This window comes from Mesoplodon bidens (genome assembly GCF_964165515.1).
Source record: "Mesoplodon bidens genome assembly, chromosome: 7".
NCBI lineage: Eukaryota > Metazoa > Chordata > Mammalia > Artiodactyla > Ziphiidae > Mesoplodon > Mesoplodon bidens.
Window position 1 is genome coordinate 105,003,452 of NC_138164.1, and position 18,932 is coordinate 105,022,383.

The 18,932-nt window shown below is 37.9% G+C and overlaps 1 protein-coding gene across 1 annotated transcript; it reads left to right on the forward strand.

Annotated features, from left to right (window-relative positions):
• Positions 1–256: 256 nt before the first annotated feature.
• Positions 257–1,198, forward strand: LOC308620312 (olfactory receptor 9I1-like; the record flags this gene model as incomplete). The annotated part of the gene is made up of 1 exon (XM_081239780.1): positions 257–1,198. The coding sequence occupies one exon, from the start codon at positions 257–259 to the stop codon at positions 1,196–1,198; it is 942 nt and encodes a 313-aa protein (XP_081095906.1).
• Positions 1,199–18,932: the final 17,734 nt, after the last annotated feature.

Here is an 18,932-nt window from a genome sequence, read left to right on the forward strand (position 1 = left end):
TCTTTACTATGAAATCATGCACTAGTCACTTTACCTCTTTGACCCTCATATTCTTCTCTCAAAAGTGGGATTAACAATATGTGCTTCCAAGGATCTCTGAAAGATCCAATGGAATAAAGTTTGTAAAAAATGTAACATGAGTTACAAATCTCAAAGATTATTATCATTACTGAAAATGATCAAATCAAGCCATGCTCACCTTATTTTATCTTCAATGAGATTTAATTTTTTTATTTCAGTGGGCAATTTAGGATTCATGGCAGAAAATGGCACTGTGGTGACAGAATTCATTTTGATGGGGCTCCAGCTGTGGGCAGAGCTGCAGACGGGTCTCTTCTTTGTGCTTCTGGTCCTTTATCTCATCACCATAGGAGGTAACCTGGAGATGATAGTGCAGATTCAGAGTGACCGTCGCCTCCAGACCTCCATGTACTTCTTCCTCAGCCACCTTTCCTTCCTGGACATTTGCTACTCTTCTGTTATTGTCCCTCAGTTGCTGGAGACCTTGGGTACTGATAAGATGGTCATCACCTTTGAGTGCTGTACCACCCAATTCTTCTTTTTCACACTCTGTGCTAGTACTGGATGTTTCCTTTCAGCCGTGATGGCCTATGACCTCTATGTGGCCATGCGTAACCCTCTCCTCTATGCCACTGCCATGACACCTCAGACCCGCCTGGGGCTGGTGGCTAGGGCATATGGTGGTGCCATGGTCAATTCTGTGATCCGCACTGGGTGTACCTTCTCCATCTCCTTCTGTAAGTCCAACCATATGGATTTCTTCTTTTGTGACCTCCCACCTCTGCTGAAGCTTGCCTGTAGTGAGACCAGACCACGAGAACGGGTGATCTACCTCTTAGCTTTCTTGGTCATTACAACCAGCGTTTCAGTGATTTTTATATCCTACCTGTTCATCATTCAGGCTATTCTGAAGATTCGTTCAGCTGGTGGCAAAGCCAAGACTTTCTCTACCTGTGCTTCTCACATAACTGCAGTGGCTCTTTTCTTTGGGGCACTGATATTCATATACCTGAAAGGTAACATGGGAAAATCCCTTGGGGAGGACAAGATTGCATCAGTATTTTATACTGTGGTCATCCCTATGCTGAACCCAATGATCTACAGCCTGAGGAACAAGGAAGTGAAGGAGGTTCTGAAGAGAGTTCTCAATAGGATGAGGGTTTCCCAAGTAGAGTAAGACTTGAGCTCATCAATTCAGAAGTTCCTGTAAATCATCCTTTGGGCTTTTGGTTTGTCCTCTTAACCCAGGAACCAGATCTCATAATTACAAAAACATACTGAGGCAAAAAAATGTAGATTTAGTTTCCAGGAATTTCTTTATTAGCTCTATGAGTTTGAGCCAGATATTCCCTTCCTCAGTTATCACATCAGTAAAAAATGCCTTGCTATGATTAAAGCCAGGATCAAGAGAGATGGAATGGCAAAGGGTTTTATAAGTAATAACATGCTATAAAATGTAAAATTTATTTTTCTGACCTGTCCTGGATATTGTTTAGTGTTTTCTCAGCTACATATTTTTTTCCCACTAAGCTAATATTTGTATCTTGAATAATTACAAAACAGTAGCTTATTGCTTACATAGTAAGGACAGTCACCTTCTTTGGTTGTGGGTAGTGGGGTAGAAATCAGCCTTAACCAAAGAAAACTTTCCTCAACATTCAATCGTATATAATTTACGTATTTGTCATGGAAAATACAAGTAGTTAAAGAGAGGAAGAAAAAATAGAGGAAAAGGAGACATAAACTAGGAAATGTTCAAGTAGAAAAAGTTAGTTTATTTCCCGAGATAATGTAGAGGACCAAGACACTGTAGAATGAAAGAAAGGTATAATGATTTGCATTAATTATTGAAAACAGTTTGATCTTGACATAGAGCTGAAGTGAGCCTGATATATAACTTTTGAAATATATCTTGATCACCAAAGGTCAGAATCTCTGTTTTATTTCTGAAGCATTGTTCATGGACCATCTGCCTCAGTTAACTCAAGTTATTTTCTATTCTTCAGTAATGAAAGCCACTATCTACTTCCATCTCCTGTAGGACATTTACTTTATCCGAAGACAGATGACTATGAATCTGACCTCCACCTTTTAATGACCTTCACATCTGCTGGAAATATTACTTGGAAAACAACTCCATGGAGATTCCACAATCTTATTCATCAATTCAGCAAATATTTACTGATGATCAACTATGTATCAGAAATAACACTAGGCTCAGGAATATAGTATTAAGTAAGATAGACACGGTTCCTCCTTTATGGAGATTAGAACCTGGGGCATAGACAGATATTGAACCATTACATAGCTAATTGATTTCTTTGTACGATTTTGGTAAGTGGAAGAAAAGAAGCGCACAGGGTAATGTTATCCTGTATGGTAGGGTTCTGACCTAGTTTGGTGTGGTCAGGAAAGCCTTCCTTAAGGAACTAACATTTAAACTGAGGCTTAAAGAGTAAATATGTCATAATCATGGGATGGGGACAGCATTCCAGATAGAAAGAGTTGCAAATGCAAGGGTCTGTGAAACAGGATGCCTTGAGGAACTGAGAAGCCAGAGTGGCTGCAGCATAAGGAGTGAGAGGATTAGTGTGAAATGCAGCTGGTGAATTCAAGAGAAACCAGGTCACAGAGAGCCTTGCAGGCTCATTTAGGGACTTGTGGGCTTCACTCCAAGAGCAAGGAATGAAATGATTGTATCTGAATTTTAAGCAGATCCCTTTGACTGCAGTGTGATGGGAGGAACGGGGGTTCTTGGTAGTGGAGATGGAGGGAAACAGGCCCACTTCATCTAAGAAACAACAAATGGTGTATCCCAAGGCAAGGTGCTTGATTGCCACACAATACTGTATGCTTCATTGTAGAACACATATTAGGCCAGAGAAAGCTAACAGGTAGGTGTATGACCATGCTATTGGTAGAGGACTGATTCTTGGAAAAATGGTGAAATTGGGGAAATATACTTTTGAAGACATCCATTTTGGTATACCTTTAATTCCCTGAATTGAGCACCTAACTAAGATACATTCAGGTATACACCCTGTGTCTGTTCATCAAAGTAGCCAACAACTACTTCTTCTTAAGAGGGCAACACATTTTCAGTGACTCCTACTATATGCCAGGCTGTGTTAATGCGCTGAAGAAATCCTCCCTTGGAGGAGTTCTTGCATCCCTTGGAGGAATTCTTTTAAGTCAGGAAAAACCTTCTACTAAAAAAATAAATGGGGAAAACACTAGACAGTGAGTGTGCTATTTTATTTGTGGTGGGAGCTGCCTCACACTTCTCAACCCTTCTACTTGGTGAGTGGCAACAAACTTTGCCTATAAATGAATGCCCTTTGATACAGTATTTGATGTATAAACAATTGCTTAAGGGATGCACCAAGTGAATAAAAATAAAATGAATTTTTAGTGTGTTTTAGGGGACCAGCTCCTGGTGATGAGAGAAGGCAGCAGAGGAAATGGCATTTATGTTGAATTTCCACTTACATATATTAATAAATGAATGAAAACATTCATTAATTACCTAATGTGTGGCAGGCTCTGTGCTAGGAATTTTCACTTATCTCATTGACAGGCCTCATTCTACACATAATCTTTTAGAAAATGGGATCCTAGGAGGGTTGATTGTATGTGCTAATCTGACTGGGTCATGGGGAGACAGATATTTAGCTAAACATCACTTCTGGATGTGTCTGTGAGGATGCTTCCAGATAAGATAAGCATCTGATAAGCACCTGCTCAGTAAAGCAGGTTGCCTTCCCCAGTGTGGGTGGGCACCATCCAAGCTTGACGGCTTGAATAGAACAAAAGGCAGAGGAAAGGGGAATTCATTCTTTCTCCTCTGCCTGACTGCTTGAACTGGAACAGCAGTTTTCTTCTGAACTTGGACTGGGATTTACACCATCAAGTTCCCTGGTTCTTGAGCCCTGGACTACACTGCTGTTTCCTAGGTTTCCTGATTGCGGGAATTCTTAGCCTCCATAAAAGAAATCGTGTGGGTCAATACCTTATCATAAATCTCTTGCTATGCCATAAACAGATCTATTACCTTCAGAAGTTTCCTACCACCCTCTTTATTTATTATTATTATTATGATTATTATTTTGTGATAAGAACACTTAAGATAAGATCTACTGTCTTAGCAAATTTTAAAGTATACACTAACGAGACTCCATGAAGGCTCACGACAAGGAGTACTTCCCAGAATTTCTGCTGCCTGTGTCCTTGTCTCCGTGGTCAGCCACAGCCACGCCCTGCCTCTGCAGGAGACCCTCCAACAGTAACATGTTTTCTGTTTGGCTGAAGGCTTCCCTAAGATCTCATTAGACCCTTGCTGATTTTAACCATGGGAAAGACTGTGGAATGGGAGTAAACCATGCCTCTCCAGTTGTGTTTCTGTACCTCAGATATTTACAGGTGAGGAAATGGAGTCCCAGAGAGCTTAAGTGAATTGCTGAAGTTCACCTAGAGAAGCAAATTTGACCGTGTGGCTGACAGGGTCTTGGTGCCCAGGCTGGGTGTCACGCCTGAGCCTCTGAGGTGGGAGAGCTGAGTTCAGGACATTGGTCCACCAGAGACCTCCCAGCTCCACGTAATATCAAAAGGTGAAAGCTCTCCCAGAGATCTCCATCTCAACGCCAAGACCCAGCTCCACTCAACAACCAGCAAGCTACAGTGCTGGACACCATGCCAAACAACTAGCAAGATAGGAACATGATCACGCACATTAGCAGAGAGGCTGCCTAAAATCATAAGGTCACAGACACCCCAAAACACACCACCAGAAGTGGTCCTGCCCCCCCGAAAGACAAAATCCAGCCTCATCCATCAGAAAACAGGAACTAGTCCCCTCATCAGGAAACCTACAAAAGCCCCTGAACAAACCTTAGCCACTGGGGGCAGACACTAAAAACAATGGGAACTACAAACCTGCAGCCTGTGAAAAGGAGACCCCAAACACAGTAACGTAAGCAAAATGAGAAGACAGAGAAACACACAACAGATGAAGGAACAAGGTAAAAACCCAATAGACCAAACAAATGAAGAGGAAATAGGCAGTCTACCTGAAAAAGAATTCAGAGTAATGATAGTAAAGATGATCCAAAATCTTGGAAATAGAACAGAGAAAATATAAAAAACGTTTAACAAGGACCTAGAAGAACTAAAGAGCAAACAAAAAATGATGAACAACACAATAAATGAAATAAAAAATTCTCTAGAAGGGATCAATAGCAGAATAACTGAGGCAGAAGAATGGATAAGTGACCTGGAAGATAAAATAGTGGAAATAACTACTGCAGAGCAGAATAAAGAAAAAAGAATGAAAAGAATTGAGGACAGGATTAAAGACCTCTGGGACAACATTAAATGCACCACCATTCGAATTATAGGGGTCCCAGGAGAAGAGAAAAAGAAAGGGACTGAGAAAATATTTGAAGAGATTATAGTTGAGAACTTCCCTAATATGGGAAAGGAAAGAGTCAATCAAGTCCAGGAAGCACAGAGAGTCCCATACAGGATAAATCCAAGGAGAAATGTGCCAAGACACATATTAATCAAACTATCAGAAATTAACTACAAAGAAAAAATATTAAAAGCAGTAAGAGATAAACAACAAATAACATACAAGGAAATCCCCATAAGGTTAATAGCTGATCTTTCAGCAGAAATGCTGCAAGCCGGAAGGGAGTGGCAAGACATATTTAAAGTGATGAAAGGGAAAAACCTACAACAAAGATCACTCTACCCAGCAAGGATCTCATTCAGATTTGATGGAGAAACTAAAACCTTTACAGACAAGCAAAAATTAAGAGGATTCAGCACCACCAAACCAGCTTTACAACAAATGCTAAAGGAGCTTCTCTAGGCACGAAACACAAGAGTAGGAAAAGACCTACCATAACAAACCCAAAACAATTAAGAAAATGATAATAGGAACATACATATAGATAATTGCCTTAAATGTAAATGGATTAAATGCTCCAACCAAAAGACATAGACTGGCTGAAAGGACACAAAAACAAGACCTGTATATGTGCTGCCTACAAGAGACCCACTTCAGACCTAGGGACACATACAGACTGAAAGCGAGGGGATGGAAAAAGATATTCCATGCAAATGGAAATCAAAAGAAAGCTGCAGTAGCAATTCTCATATCAGACAAAATATACTTTAAAATAAAGACTATTATAAGAGACAAAGAAGGACACCATATAATGATCAAGGGATCAATCCGAGAAGAAGATATAACAATTGTAAATATTTATGCACCCAACATAGGAGCACCTCAATACATAAGGCAAATGCTAACAGCCATAAAAGGGGAAATTGACAGTAACACAAACATAGTAGGGAACTTTAACACCCCACTTTCATCAATGGACAGATCATCCAAAATGAAAATAAATAAGGAAACACAAGCTTTAAATGACACATTAGACAAGATGACTTAATTGATATTCATAGGATATTCCATCCAAAACCACAAAATACACTTTCTTCTAAAGTGCTCATGGAACATTTTCCAGGATAGATAAAATCAAGGATAGATCAAATAAAGCCTTGGTAAATTTAAGAAAATTGAAACCGTATCAAGTATCTTTTCCGACCACAATGCTATGAGACTAGATATCAATTACAGGAAAAAAATCTGTAAAAAAAACAATCACATGGAGGCTAAACGATACACTACTTAATAACCAAGAAATCACTGAAGAAATCAAAGAGAAAATCAAAAAATACCTAGAAACAAATGACAATGAAAACATGACAACCCAAACCTATGGGATGCAGCAAAAGCAGTTCTAAGAGGGAAGTTTATAGCAATACAATCCTACCTCAAGAAACAAGAAACATCTCAAATAAACAACCTAAACTTACACCTAATGCAACTAGAGAAAGAAGAACAAAAAAACCCCCCAAAGTTAGCAGAAGGAAAGAAATCATAAATATTAGATCAGAAATAAATGAAAAGGAAATGAAGGAAACAATAGTAAAGATCAATGAAACTAAAAGCTGGTTCTTGGAGAAGATAAACAAAATTGATAAACCATTAGCCAGACTCATCAAGAAAAAAAGGGAGAAGACTCAAATCAATAGAATTAGAAGTGAAAAAGGAGAAGTAAAAACTGACACTGCAGAAATACAAAGGATTATGAGAGGTTACTGCAAGCAAATATATGCCAATAAAATGGAAAACCTGGAAGAAATGGACAAATTCTTAGAAAAGCATAACCTTCTGAGACTGAACCAGGAAGAAATAGAAAATAAAAACAGACCAATCACAAGCAGTGAAATTGAAACTGTGATTAAAAATCTTCCAACAAACAAGTCCAGGGCCAGATGGCTTCACAGGTGAATTATATCAAACATTTAGAGAAGAGCTAACACCCATCCTTCTCAAACTCTTCCAAAAAATTGTGGAGGAAGGAACACTCCCAAACTCATTCTATGAGGCCACCATCACCCTGATACCAAAACCAGACAAAGATACTACAAAAAAAGAAAATTACAGACCACTGTCACTGATGAATAAAGATGACGGTGCAGTGGTTGAGAGTCTGCCTGCTGATGCAGGGGACACGGGTTCGTGCCCTGGTCTGGGAGGATCCCACATGTCACTTAGCGGCTGGGCCCATGAACTACAGCCTCTGAGCCTGTGCGTCTGGAGCCTCTGCTCCATAATGGGAGAGGCCACAACAGTGAGAGGCCCGCGTACCACAAAAAAAAAAAAAAAAAAAAAAAAAAAAAAAAAAAAAAATTAATGCACAGAAACCTCTTGCATTCCTATACACTAATGATGAAACATCTGAAAGAGAAATTAAGGAAACACTCCCATTTACCATTGCAACAAAAAGAATAAAATACCTAGGAATAAACCTACTGAGGGAGATAAAAAACCTGTATGCAGAAAACTATAAGACACTGATGAAAGAAATTAAAGATGATACCAACAGATGGAGAGATATACCATGTTCTTGGATTGGAAGAATCAATATTGTGAAAATGACTATACTACCCAAAGCAATCTACAGATTCAATACAATCCTTATCAAATTACCAAAGGCATTTTTTTACAGAACTAGAACAAAAAATCTTAAAATCTGTATGGAGACACAAAAGACCCCAAATAGCCACAGCAGTCTTGAGGGAAAAAAACAGAGCTGGAGGAGTCAGACTCCCTGACTTCAGACTATACTACAAAGCTGCAGTAATCAAGACAATATGATACTGGCACAAAAACAGAAACATAGATCAATGGAACAAGATAGAAAGCCCAGAGGTAAGCCCACTCACCTATGGTCAACTAATCTATGACAAAGGAGGCAAGGATATACTATGGAGAAAAGACAGTCTCTTCAATAAGTGGTGCTGGGAAAGCTGGACAGCTACATGTAAAAAAATGAAATTAGAACACTCCCTAACACCATACACAAAAATAAACTCAAAATGGATTAGAGACCTAAATGTAAGACCGGACAGTATAAAACTCTTAGAGGAAAACATAGGAAGAACACTCTTTGACATAAATCACAGCAAGATCTTTCTTGATCCACCTCCTAGAGTAATGGAAATAAAAACAAAAATAAACAAATGGGACCTAATGAAACTTAAAAGCTTTTGCACAGCAAAGGAAACCATAAACAAGACGAAAAGACAGTCCTCAGAATGGGAGAAAATATTTGCAAACGACTCAATGGACAAAGGATTAATCTCTAAAATATATAAACAGCTCATGCATCTCAATATTAAAGAAACAAACAACTCAATCCAAAAATGGACAGAAGACCTAAATAGACATTTCTCCAAAGAAGACATACAGATGGCCAAGAAGCACATGAAAAGCTGCTCAACATCACTAATTATTAGAGAAATGCAAATCAAACCTACAATGAGGTACCACCTCACAGCAGTTAGAATGGGCTTCATCAGAACATCTACAAACAACAAATGCTGGAGAGGGTGTGGAGAAAAGGAAACCCTCTTGCACTGTTGGTGGGAATGTAAAGTGATACAGCCACTAGGGAGAACAGTCTGGAGGTTCCTTAAAAAACTAAAAATAGAATTACCACATGATCCAGCAATCCCACTACTGGGCATATACCCTGAGAAAACCACAATTCAAAAAGACACATGCACCTTAATGTTCATCGCAGCACTATTTACAACAGCCAGGTCATGGAAGCGACCTAAGTGCCCACCGACACACAAATGGATAAAGAAGATGTGATACATATATACAATGGAATATTACTCAGCCATAAAAAGGAATGAAGTTGGGTCATTTGTTGAGACGTGGATGGATCTAGAGACTGTCATACAGAGTGAAGTAAGTCAGAAAGAGAAAAACAAATATCGTATATAAACGCATATATGTGGAACCTAGAAAAATGGTACAGATGAACTGGTTTGCAGGGCAGAAATTGAGACACAGATGTAGAGAACAAACATATGGACACCAAGGGGGGAAAGTGGAGGGGTGGTGGTGGTGGTGGTGTGATGAATTGGGCAATTGGGATTGACATGTATACACTGATGTGTATAAAATTGATGACTAATAAGAACCTGCTGTATAAAAAAAATAGAGAAAACCTATTTATTAGGTTTATAGACACGTGTGCAATTTAAAAAAAACACTGCTGTTACCTTGAAAAAAAAAAGACTATACATTTTTCTGTAAGCACAGCTTTAGTCACATCCAAGTTTTGGTATGTAATATTTTTACTATCATTCAGTTCAAATTATTTTCTAACTCCAATTGTCATTTGTTTTTTGGGGGGTTACTTAGAAGTAGTGTATTTCATAACTTCTAGTTACTTTTTTATTACTGATTTGTAGCTTAACTACAAGTCAAGAAACACACTTTGTATAATTTTTAAACTTTGAAATTTGTTAAAATTTGCCTTATAGCACAATATGGTCAGTTTTAAAAATGTTCCAAGTGTGCTTGAAAATAATTTGTAATTTAAAGTTTTGGAGTATATTGACTATATATCTGCTTGTTGAATCAAATTTACTGCTCACGTTATTTAAGTTTTTTATATCCTTACTAATTTGTTTTTTGGGGGGTCTACTGATTCTGAAAGAGGTATCCTCTATCAGTGAATGACATCAGTATGTTAAATCTCCTATTATGATAGTGAATTTGTCTATTTTTTCCTTGTAGCTCTGTTGCTCTATATAACTTGAAGTTAAGTGCCTACAAATTTAAAACTTCCTGGTAAATTGGTCTTGTTGATATGAAGTGCCCTTGTTTATTTCTAGTAAAGCTTTTGCTTTCAAGTCTACTGTATCTGTTATTATATAATTTCCATTTGATTTATATTTGCACAGTATATCTTTTTCCATTCTTTTACTTTCAACCTTTTTGTACCATTATGTTTTGTTTTTCTAATAAATTTTTAAAAATTAAAAAAAGGGCACCATCAAGGAAGTGAAAAAACAACACACATGTGAGAAAACATTTGCAAATCATATATCTTGGAAAGTGCCTATATACAGAATATATAAAAAATACAACTCCATAATAAAAAGACAACACAATTAAAGAATGGAGAAAAGACTTGAATAGACATTTCTCCAAAGAAGACATACAAATGGCCAATAAGCACATGAAAAGATGCTCAAAATCACTAATTATTAGGGAAATGCAAATCAAAACCACAGTGACAGAGTAGATCTTAAAAGTTCTCATCACAAGGAAAAACAATTGTAACTATGTGAGTTAATGGATGTCAACTAAACTTATTGTGCTATCATTTTGCAATGTGACATATATCAAATCATTATGTTGTACAACTTAAACTAATACAATGTTATATGTCAATTATATCTCAATAAAACTGGAAAGAAAAAAAACTACAATAAGGATATATTGTACAACATGGGGAATGTAGACAATGCGTTTTGGTAACTATAAATGGAGTATAATCTTTAAAAATTGTGAATCACTATACTGTACACCTGCAAGTTATATAATATTGTACATCAACTATACTTCAATTTAAAAAAAAAAAGAAAAAAAATGGGCAGAGGACCTGAATAGACATTTTCCCAAAGAAAATGTACAAATCGACAGTAGGTACGTGAAAAAGTGCCCAACATCACTAGCCATAAGGGAACTGCAAATCAAAACTATGATGTGATATTACCTTACACCTGTTAGAATGGCTGCTATCACAAAGACAAGAGACGACAAATGCTGGCAAGGAACTGGAGGAAAGGGGACCCTTGTGCACCGTTGGTGGGAGTGTAAATTGGTACAGCTACAATGGAAAGCAGTATGGAAGTTCCTCCAAAAATTAAAAGTAGAGCTACATATGATGCTGCGGTCCCACTTCTGGATATAAATCCAAAGGAAATGAAATCAGTATCTCAAAGAGATATCTGCACTTCCATGTTCATTGCAGAATTATTCAGAATAGCCAAGACATGGAAACAACCGAAGTGTCTATCAGCAGATGAATAAAGAAAATGTGATAGACACACACACACACCGAGGAATATCATTCAGTCATAAAACAAAAGGAAATTCTGCCTTTTGCAACAGCGTGGATGAACCTTGACAGCATGATATGATGTTAAGTGAAATAAGTCAGAGAGAGAGTAGATTGACGATTACCAGAGACTGGGGGTTGGGGAAATGGGGAGATGTTGATCAAAGGGTACAAACACTTTTCACTATTAAGATGAATAAGTTCTGGATCTAACGTACAGCATGGTGATTATAGTTAACAGTACTATGTTATATGCTTGAACGCTGCTTTGAGAGTCAATCTTAAATGTTCTCACCATAACAACAGCAACAAAATGGCAATTATTATGTGTAAGGTGAAGGATGTGTTAATTAACCTCACGGCAGCAAACATCTTCACAACACATAGGTGTAACAAATCATCACGTTGTACGCCTTAAACTTATGCAGTGTTAAATGTCAATTATATTTCAATAAAGCTGGCAAAAATAACATCACCAATAATTTAATTGTGATTTCCATTTTTCACATATATTAATTTGAATGAACGAATGTCGGTGTAAGGCCAAATTAACTAGATTATCACATAAAGGCATGGATATAGGGTATAATTATGGCATATAACCCACAGAACACATAATCTTGGGTCTTTTGTTCCAGTGTATATTTACATATTTACTTATGTGTACGGTTATGGCTATCATCTGGGAGTCGTAACACTTCAGATAAGATCAACCAAACCCACGAAACAGTTCTCTTTTGCCACGAAGATCATAAGATCTGTCCTTTGATCATCAAGACAGGACAGACAGAAATACTTCTCAGATTTCTTTTTCTGCCCCCCTCTGCTCGCATCCTATTTGTCTAACTTACAGGGAACTTACAGCCATCATAACCATGTGCAAATGACCACAAGGGCAGAGCGGCTCAAGCCCCAACGTCACCACCCCCCATGGATCTCCCGTATCTTTTTGGCAGCAGTAGGGGTAGAGGGTAAAAAGAGAATGAAGCATTTTGGTTGAAAGGTTTTTATTGCTGATGGAGTTCAAAGAAGGTAAGACAGCTCTAGGTTCTGAATCTCATTTTGCCGATGCTGGGTCAAACCTCAAACAATATTTTCCCCTGAATCTTTCTTATAGGATGTGAAGGGGATTAATCACTGAGAAATTGGGGAAACTTACAGAAGTTGGAAGGACAATAGGCTGCCGGCTTCCCTGTGGTTCATCTGCCAGTTTATTCGTGGAGACCAAGATGCTTCATGGACATTACACAGTTTATTCTTTTAATCCTATTGGGAAAGAAGGTCTCAGCTGTTTCTACTTAACTCTTCTTCAAAAACCATGAACTGTTCTGAAAATCATTGAAAAGAACATTGTGTCTTTTTCTTTTTCTCAACATATCTTTATCCTTTTTATTTAAAACTTTTTATTTTATATTGGAGTATAGTTGATTAACAATGCTTTGATAGTTTCAGGTGTACAGCAAAGTGATTCAGTTATACATATAGATGTATCTATTCTTTTTCAAATTCTTTTCCCTTTTAGGTTGTTACATAATATTGGGCAGAGTTCCCTGTGCTGTACAGTAGGTCCTTCTTGGTTATCCATTTTAAGTATAGCAGTGTGTACATGTCAATCCCAGACTCCCAGTCTATCCCACACCCCTGCCTTTCCCATCTTTATCCTTATTTAAAGCATTGTAGTGGAAACACACACACACACACACACACACAAGCACACACACACACTACAACAACAGCAATAACAAAAGTGCTCTTTTTTTTCCTGTAATGGAGTGAATAACTGAATTCTTTCTAATTTTATCCTTAGTAAATTTACTTCTTTGGGTTTGAATCCCCCCCACCCCCTGTCAAAAGGTATTGTAAAAATAGCCTGTCTATACTTGTTACTTTATATTTTCACTATAGATATAGCTTAAAGTATTTTATTCATAAATTTAATAAATTATTTATTGAGGGGCTACTATATGCTGGGCACTTTTCTAGCAGTTTGGGAGGATTCTCACTGAAGAAAATAGGCCAAAAAAAACTGTGCCTTTGTGGAGATTTCATCCTAATGGTGGAGATAGACAGTAAACTTTGGATATAGTTAAGTAAGTAAATAATGTAGTGAGTAAGTAATAAAGTATGTTAAAATGTGTTAACTGCTATGGAAAAAATGAGACATCGATTTTATAACACAGTGAGTAATTCTTTATGTCCAAGATACTGGATGAAAAGCTGGGAAGTAACTAGTATTTCTCTCTTGGAAACCACTATTGTATTCTCTGCTGCTATGAGTTTGACTATTTTAGATACTCATGTAAGTGGAATCGTGCAGTATTTGTCCTTCTCTGTCTGGCTTATTTCACTTAGCATAATGTCCTCCAGTCATCCCATGTTGTAGGGAATGGCAGGATTTCCATCTTTTTTAAGACTGAATAATATTCTATTGTATGAATATACCACATTTTCTTTACCCATTCATCTGTTGATGAACATTTAGGTTGTTTCCATATCTTGGCTATTGTGAATAATGCCGTTACGAATATCGGTATACAAATATCTGTTCATGTCCCCGTTTTAAACATTTTGGGTATATACCTAGAATTGGAATTGCTAGATCATATGGTAAATCTATGTTTAAATTTCTGAGGAGCCACTTACTGTTTTGCACAGTGGCTGCACCATTTTATATTCCCACCATCAATGCACAAGGATCCCAATTTTTCCATATCCTCACCAACACTTGTTATTTTCTGGGTTTCTTTGATAGCAATCCTAATGGGTATGAAGTGGTATTTCACTGTGGTCTTGATTTGCATTACTCTAATGATTAGTGGTGTTGAATATTTTTTATGTGTTTATTGGCCTTTTATATACCTTCTTTGGAGAAATATCTATTCAAGTCCTTTGCTCATTTTAAATTTTATTGAGTTGTATGAGTTCTTTATATGTTCTGGATATTAATCCTTTATTAAATATATGATTTGCAAATATTTTTGCTCATTCTGTGAGTCGCCTTTTCACGCTATTGATAGTGTCCTTTGATGCACAAAATGTTTTAATTTTGGTGAAGTCCAAGTTATCTATTTTTTCTTTTGTTACCTGTGCTCTTAGTGTCATATGCAAGAAGTCATTGCCAAATCCAATGTCATGAAGCTTTTCTCCTAAGTTTTCTTCTAAGGGTTTTGTAGTTTCAGCTCTTGTGTTTATGTCTTCGATCTATCTTGAGTTAATTTTTGTGTATGGTGTAAGGTAAGGTCCAACTTCATTCTTTTGCCTGTGGATATCCAGTTCTCCCAGCACCATTTATTGAAAAGAGACACTCAGCTAACATTTACTGAAATCCTTAATACCAAGAAAGAAGATATGGTATAAAAAGTTCACAGGATTGTTGGGAAAGGACTCTCAACTCATCTTCAGGCCCACGCTTCTTCCTTCTTGTATATTGTTGGCTCCTTTTTTAACAATGGGGCAAATTAAACCTGGGACGGGTAAACGATTCTGGGGACTGCAGTAAAATAGCAACTGTGTTTTATTTATTTATTTATTTTAATTTTTATTGGAGTATGGTTGATTTACAATGTGCTATTTTCAGGTGTACAACAAAGTGAATCATATATATATATATATTTTTTTAATCTATATACATACATATATATATGTATACACACACATTCTTTTTCAGGTGTTTTTTCCCATATAGGTTGTTACAGAATATTGAGTAGAGCTCCCTGTGCTATACAGTAGGTCCTTATTAGTTATCTGTTTTATATATAGTAGTGTGTATATGTTAATCCGAACCTCCTAATTTATCACTTCCCCTTCACATTTCCCCTTTGGTAACCATAAGTTTGATTTTGAGATCTGTGAGTCTGTTTCGCTTTGTAAATAAGTTCATTTGTATCATTTTTAAAAATTAGATTCCACATGTAAGTGATATCATATGATATTTGTCTTTCTCTTTCTGACTTACTTCACTTAGTATACTAATCTCTAGGCCCATCCATGTTGCTGCAAATGGCTGAGTAATAGTCCATTGTATATATGTACCACATCTTATTTATCCATTCCTCTGTTGATGGACATTTAGGTTGCTTCCATGTCTTGTGTTTTAAAATTGCTGTTGAGAAGGTGGTGCTGCATAAATCACTTTCATAATTTACCTGGGGGAGGGGACATTCTTCAAGAAGGGCAAATCCAAACCTGCAGGAGAGTGAAAGATGGTTTGAAAAATTGTCTTCAGCATGAATATTATTTGCATAATACAAATAACATAAAGTAAAATTCCTCTGTTTATGGCTTGTGGGGCTGCACAGACATTAGCATGTAAGCATTGGATAAGGAGTATGAGCTGAACGTGCTGGGGAACATAGATCCAGTGGGTGTTACCTCATTATAACCATGTGGACACAAGCAATCGTTGTTGAGAAAAGGCATTTCTAGATAAGATGTTAAATGAATTAATGTTAGTGTCTATTTCTTTACCTTGCACGCAACTACCCTGGGCATCAACACAACTGTATTCGTTCTGATGTTACTCAGTTTCACCAGGAGCTCTAGGTGCTTACATTGCTTTTCCAGATAGAATCATCATGTACTGTGAGTGAGGGGACTGGGGTAGAAAGATGCTCCAGGGCAGTTCAGAGTTCATCTTTATCAGGAACCTTGGCAGGGACAGCATGGAGTTAACCAGACCATTGTTGCATTTCCTAGGAGATCTAAGAAAACCAAGACAAGCTGTGTGGAAATCCTTCAGGTCAGGAGAACAGCAGTTCTGAGTTCCAGAGGATCCGGGGAGGTGTGGGTGTGAGTTAGTTGTGGAAGCCACGACGTGATGGGGACATGGTGGATGAGAGAATAAAGGCTATGAACAATTAAAATAGCAGAACCAGAACATTTAAAATGAGTGCATCCCTGAATTCCCTGCCGAAGGGTAGTTTCAGTGTGCAGTGAATGCAAATACCAATGTCCCTACATGTTGACAGCACCAAGGAGCATCTGTTTTCAAACATCATGGCCAATATTTACTTGGAAAATATCTCATTATTTTAATTTGTATTTCTTTTATTATTATTGAGGTTCAGAATTGTTTCATTTGTTTGCATAATTTATATTTCTTTTATAAAATTTTTATGGACTTTGTCGATTGATTTGTAAGTGTAATTTGTATATTGGGGAAATAAGTCCTTTGTCTATCATTTGGGTTGCAAATATTTCCCCCAGTCTGTCTTTTGAGCTTGTTTGTGATACTTTTAGCCTCCAAAAATGTTAAAATTTGATGTAGTTAGCGCTATCCATTTTTTTTCCTTTGCAGCTTCGAGATTTCCTATTGTGATTAGAAAGGCCTCGTTAAGAAAAATCAAATTATTCACCTATGTTTTCCTTTAGATTTGTGAAAATTTTCTTTTCTTTTCATGTCTAAATTCTTGGATTCATCTGGAATTTATTTTGCATACATCAAGGTGCAAGTTTACATTTCTTTGGAAGATGACAGAGTAACACTCTCTCCCACTGGAATGTGAGCCTCAGGAAGTAGGCACTGAGCTTTTGCTGCTTGCCAATGTGATGCCAGGGACTGACCCAGCACTTGGCACCTGGTAAGTGTTTAATCAAGACTCCTTTAATGAGTACATGAATGAAATTCTAGAGAAGATAAAGGGAGGAGCTGAATCTCTCAGGAGGAAACCTTCATTTCTGGATTTTGTACTTAAGAAGGAATAAGAACAGAGTGGCACATGTCCTGAAAATAAAAAGCAAGATGGTGAAGGAACTAGAAACCATGTTAGACAAGAAACTGGGGATGCTCACTTTGGAGAAAACTCACTGGAAGATAATCTCTTCCTTTGTCTAGTGTTTAGGAGATGGGTGAGGGCCAGTGGTGGATGCTTGGCTTTCATAGTTTATGGAAGAGCCCTGGGATGATGACCTGCTCACAGAGGGAATGGCTGGATTTGGAGATGGCAAGCTCCTTTCCTCTAGGGGTGCTCAAACTTATGCTCCTGGGATTCTTGGGGATTGTCGTAGAAGATTCAAACATCAGCAGCCAAGTAACTGCACAATATGTGCTGAAGATAATTCAACAGAGAGGGGTCAGGAATAGTGAATAGGAGGGGCTCTGTCCCGTCTAGAGAGCAACCACCTCTCCACTCTGACCAAATGCTACCCTATGTTGCAACAAGATTGTTTTTGTTTTCCCAGAGAAGGTTGAAATTGAATTATCTATTTATTTTTTGAATTTTTTTAAATGGGAAGTTTTTTGATTTTTAAAACCCTTCCTGGGCCAAATAGAACATATCTGATGGATGGATTTCTCTTGTGGCTCACCAGTTTGCAACTCCTGTCTTTGATAAAAGGGGAATTATATATAGATAGTGGCACAGTTTCTGGCCTAGATGACCTTTCAAATCAGAGACCCTTGGATCTCTGATTTCCTGAGCTCTATAAATGTGAGGGATTATTAATGGTGTCACTATATCTCTAGAATATGACTCAGCATATGGGAAGAACAGATAGGATGGAGGAAGAATTAGGATTTGATGGAAGGAAGAGTGTCTCTGGAATTATGTATGACCTATCATTTTATGGCAATGCCTCTTAATTACTGGTCATAATAGAGTGTAAGGTACATAAGCAAGTAGCAGGACATATTTAAAGTGGCAGTGGAGAGAGAGAGAAAGAGAGAGAAGAGGAGAAGGGGGAAGGGAAGAGAAGGGAAAGGAGAGAGAGTGGAGGAAGGAAAGCAGTTTTGGATTGAAACTCCAATGTGCAAAAAGGAAAATTAAGAGTTTGAGGTCTCTACTCCCAGCCCAGTGACCTGGAAACATGAGGTCTTCTGCAGGCTGCACCATTCATTAATAAGGTGGAGTGTTTTGGCTTAGCAATAAAAAATCAGTGCTATGGATTTTTCATTCTGTGATGAAGTTGAGAGAGTCTAAAAGGAACGGGAATTGTTACTGCTTCCCAACCAATGTGATTTCATTGCACCTTTTTATCTATTATCAGGATATTGGCTGAGTGAGCAGTCAAGGAGAGAGGGCTCTTCTTCACATAGCACTTGTGGCCTGAAAGAGGATTTCCTCACTGGAGCACTGGGCAATGTCAAGAAGGAATTCTTTCAGTGAAGTTGGCTTGTCCATGCAGCCTCCATCTAGTATGGGGTCTTGACTCCATCTTGGGGTGACCCACAGCTGTGTATCGCGTGTTGGGAGATGCTGTCCGAGCCCTTCTTATATCCCCTCAGCTCCCATGGCTCTAGCACACACCATCTGTGAGATTCCTACTGTAAATACTGACAGTTCTTTTTCCAAACACTTGCCCTATAGCTTGGCAAGCCAGGGAGTTAAGGCCCTAGGGGCAGTCCTCAGTCATGGAGTGACAGGACCTATGAGTAATTCCCAGACTCCTCATTCCCAGGAAGGACAAGATCTGAAG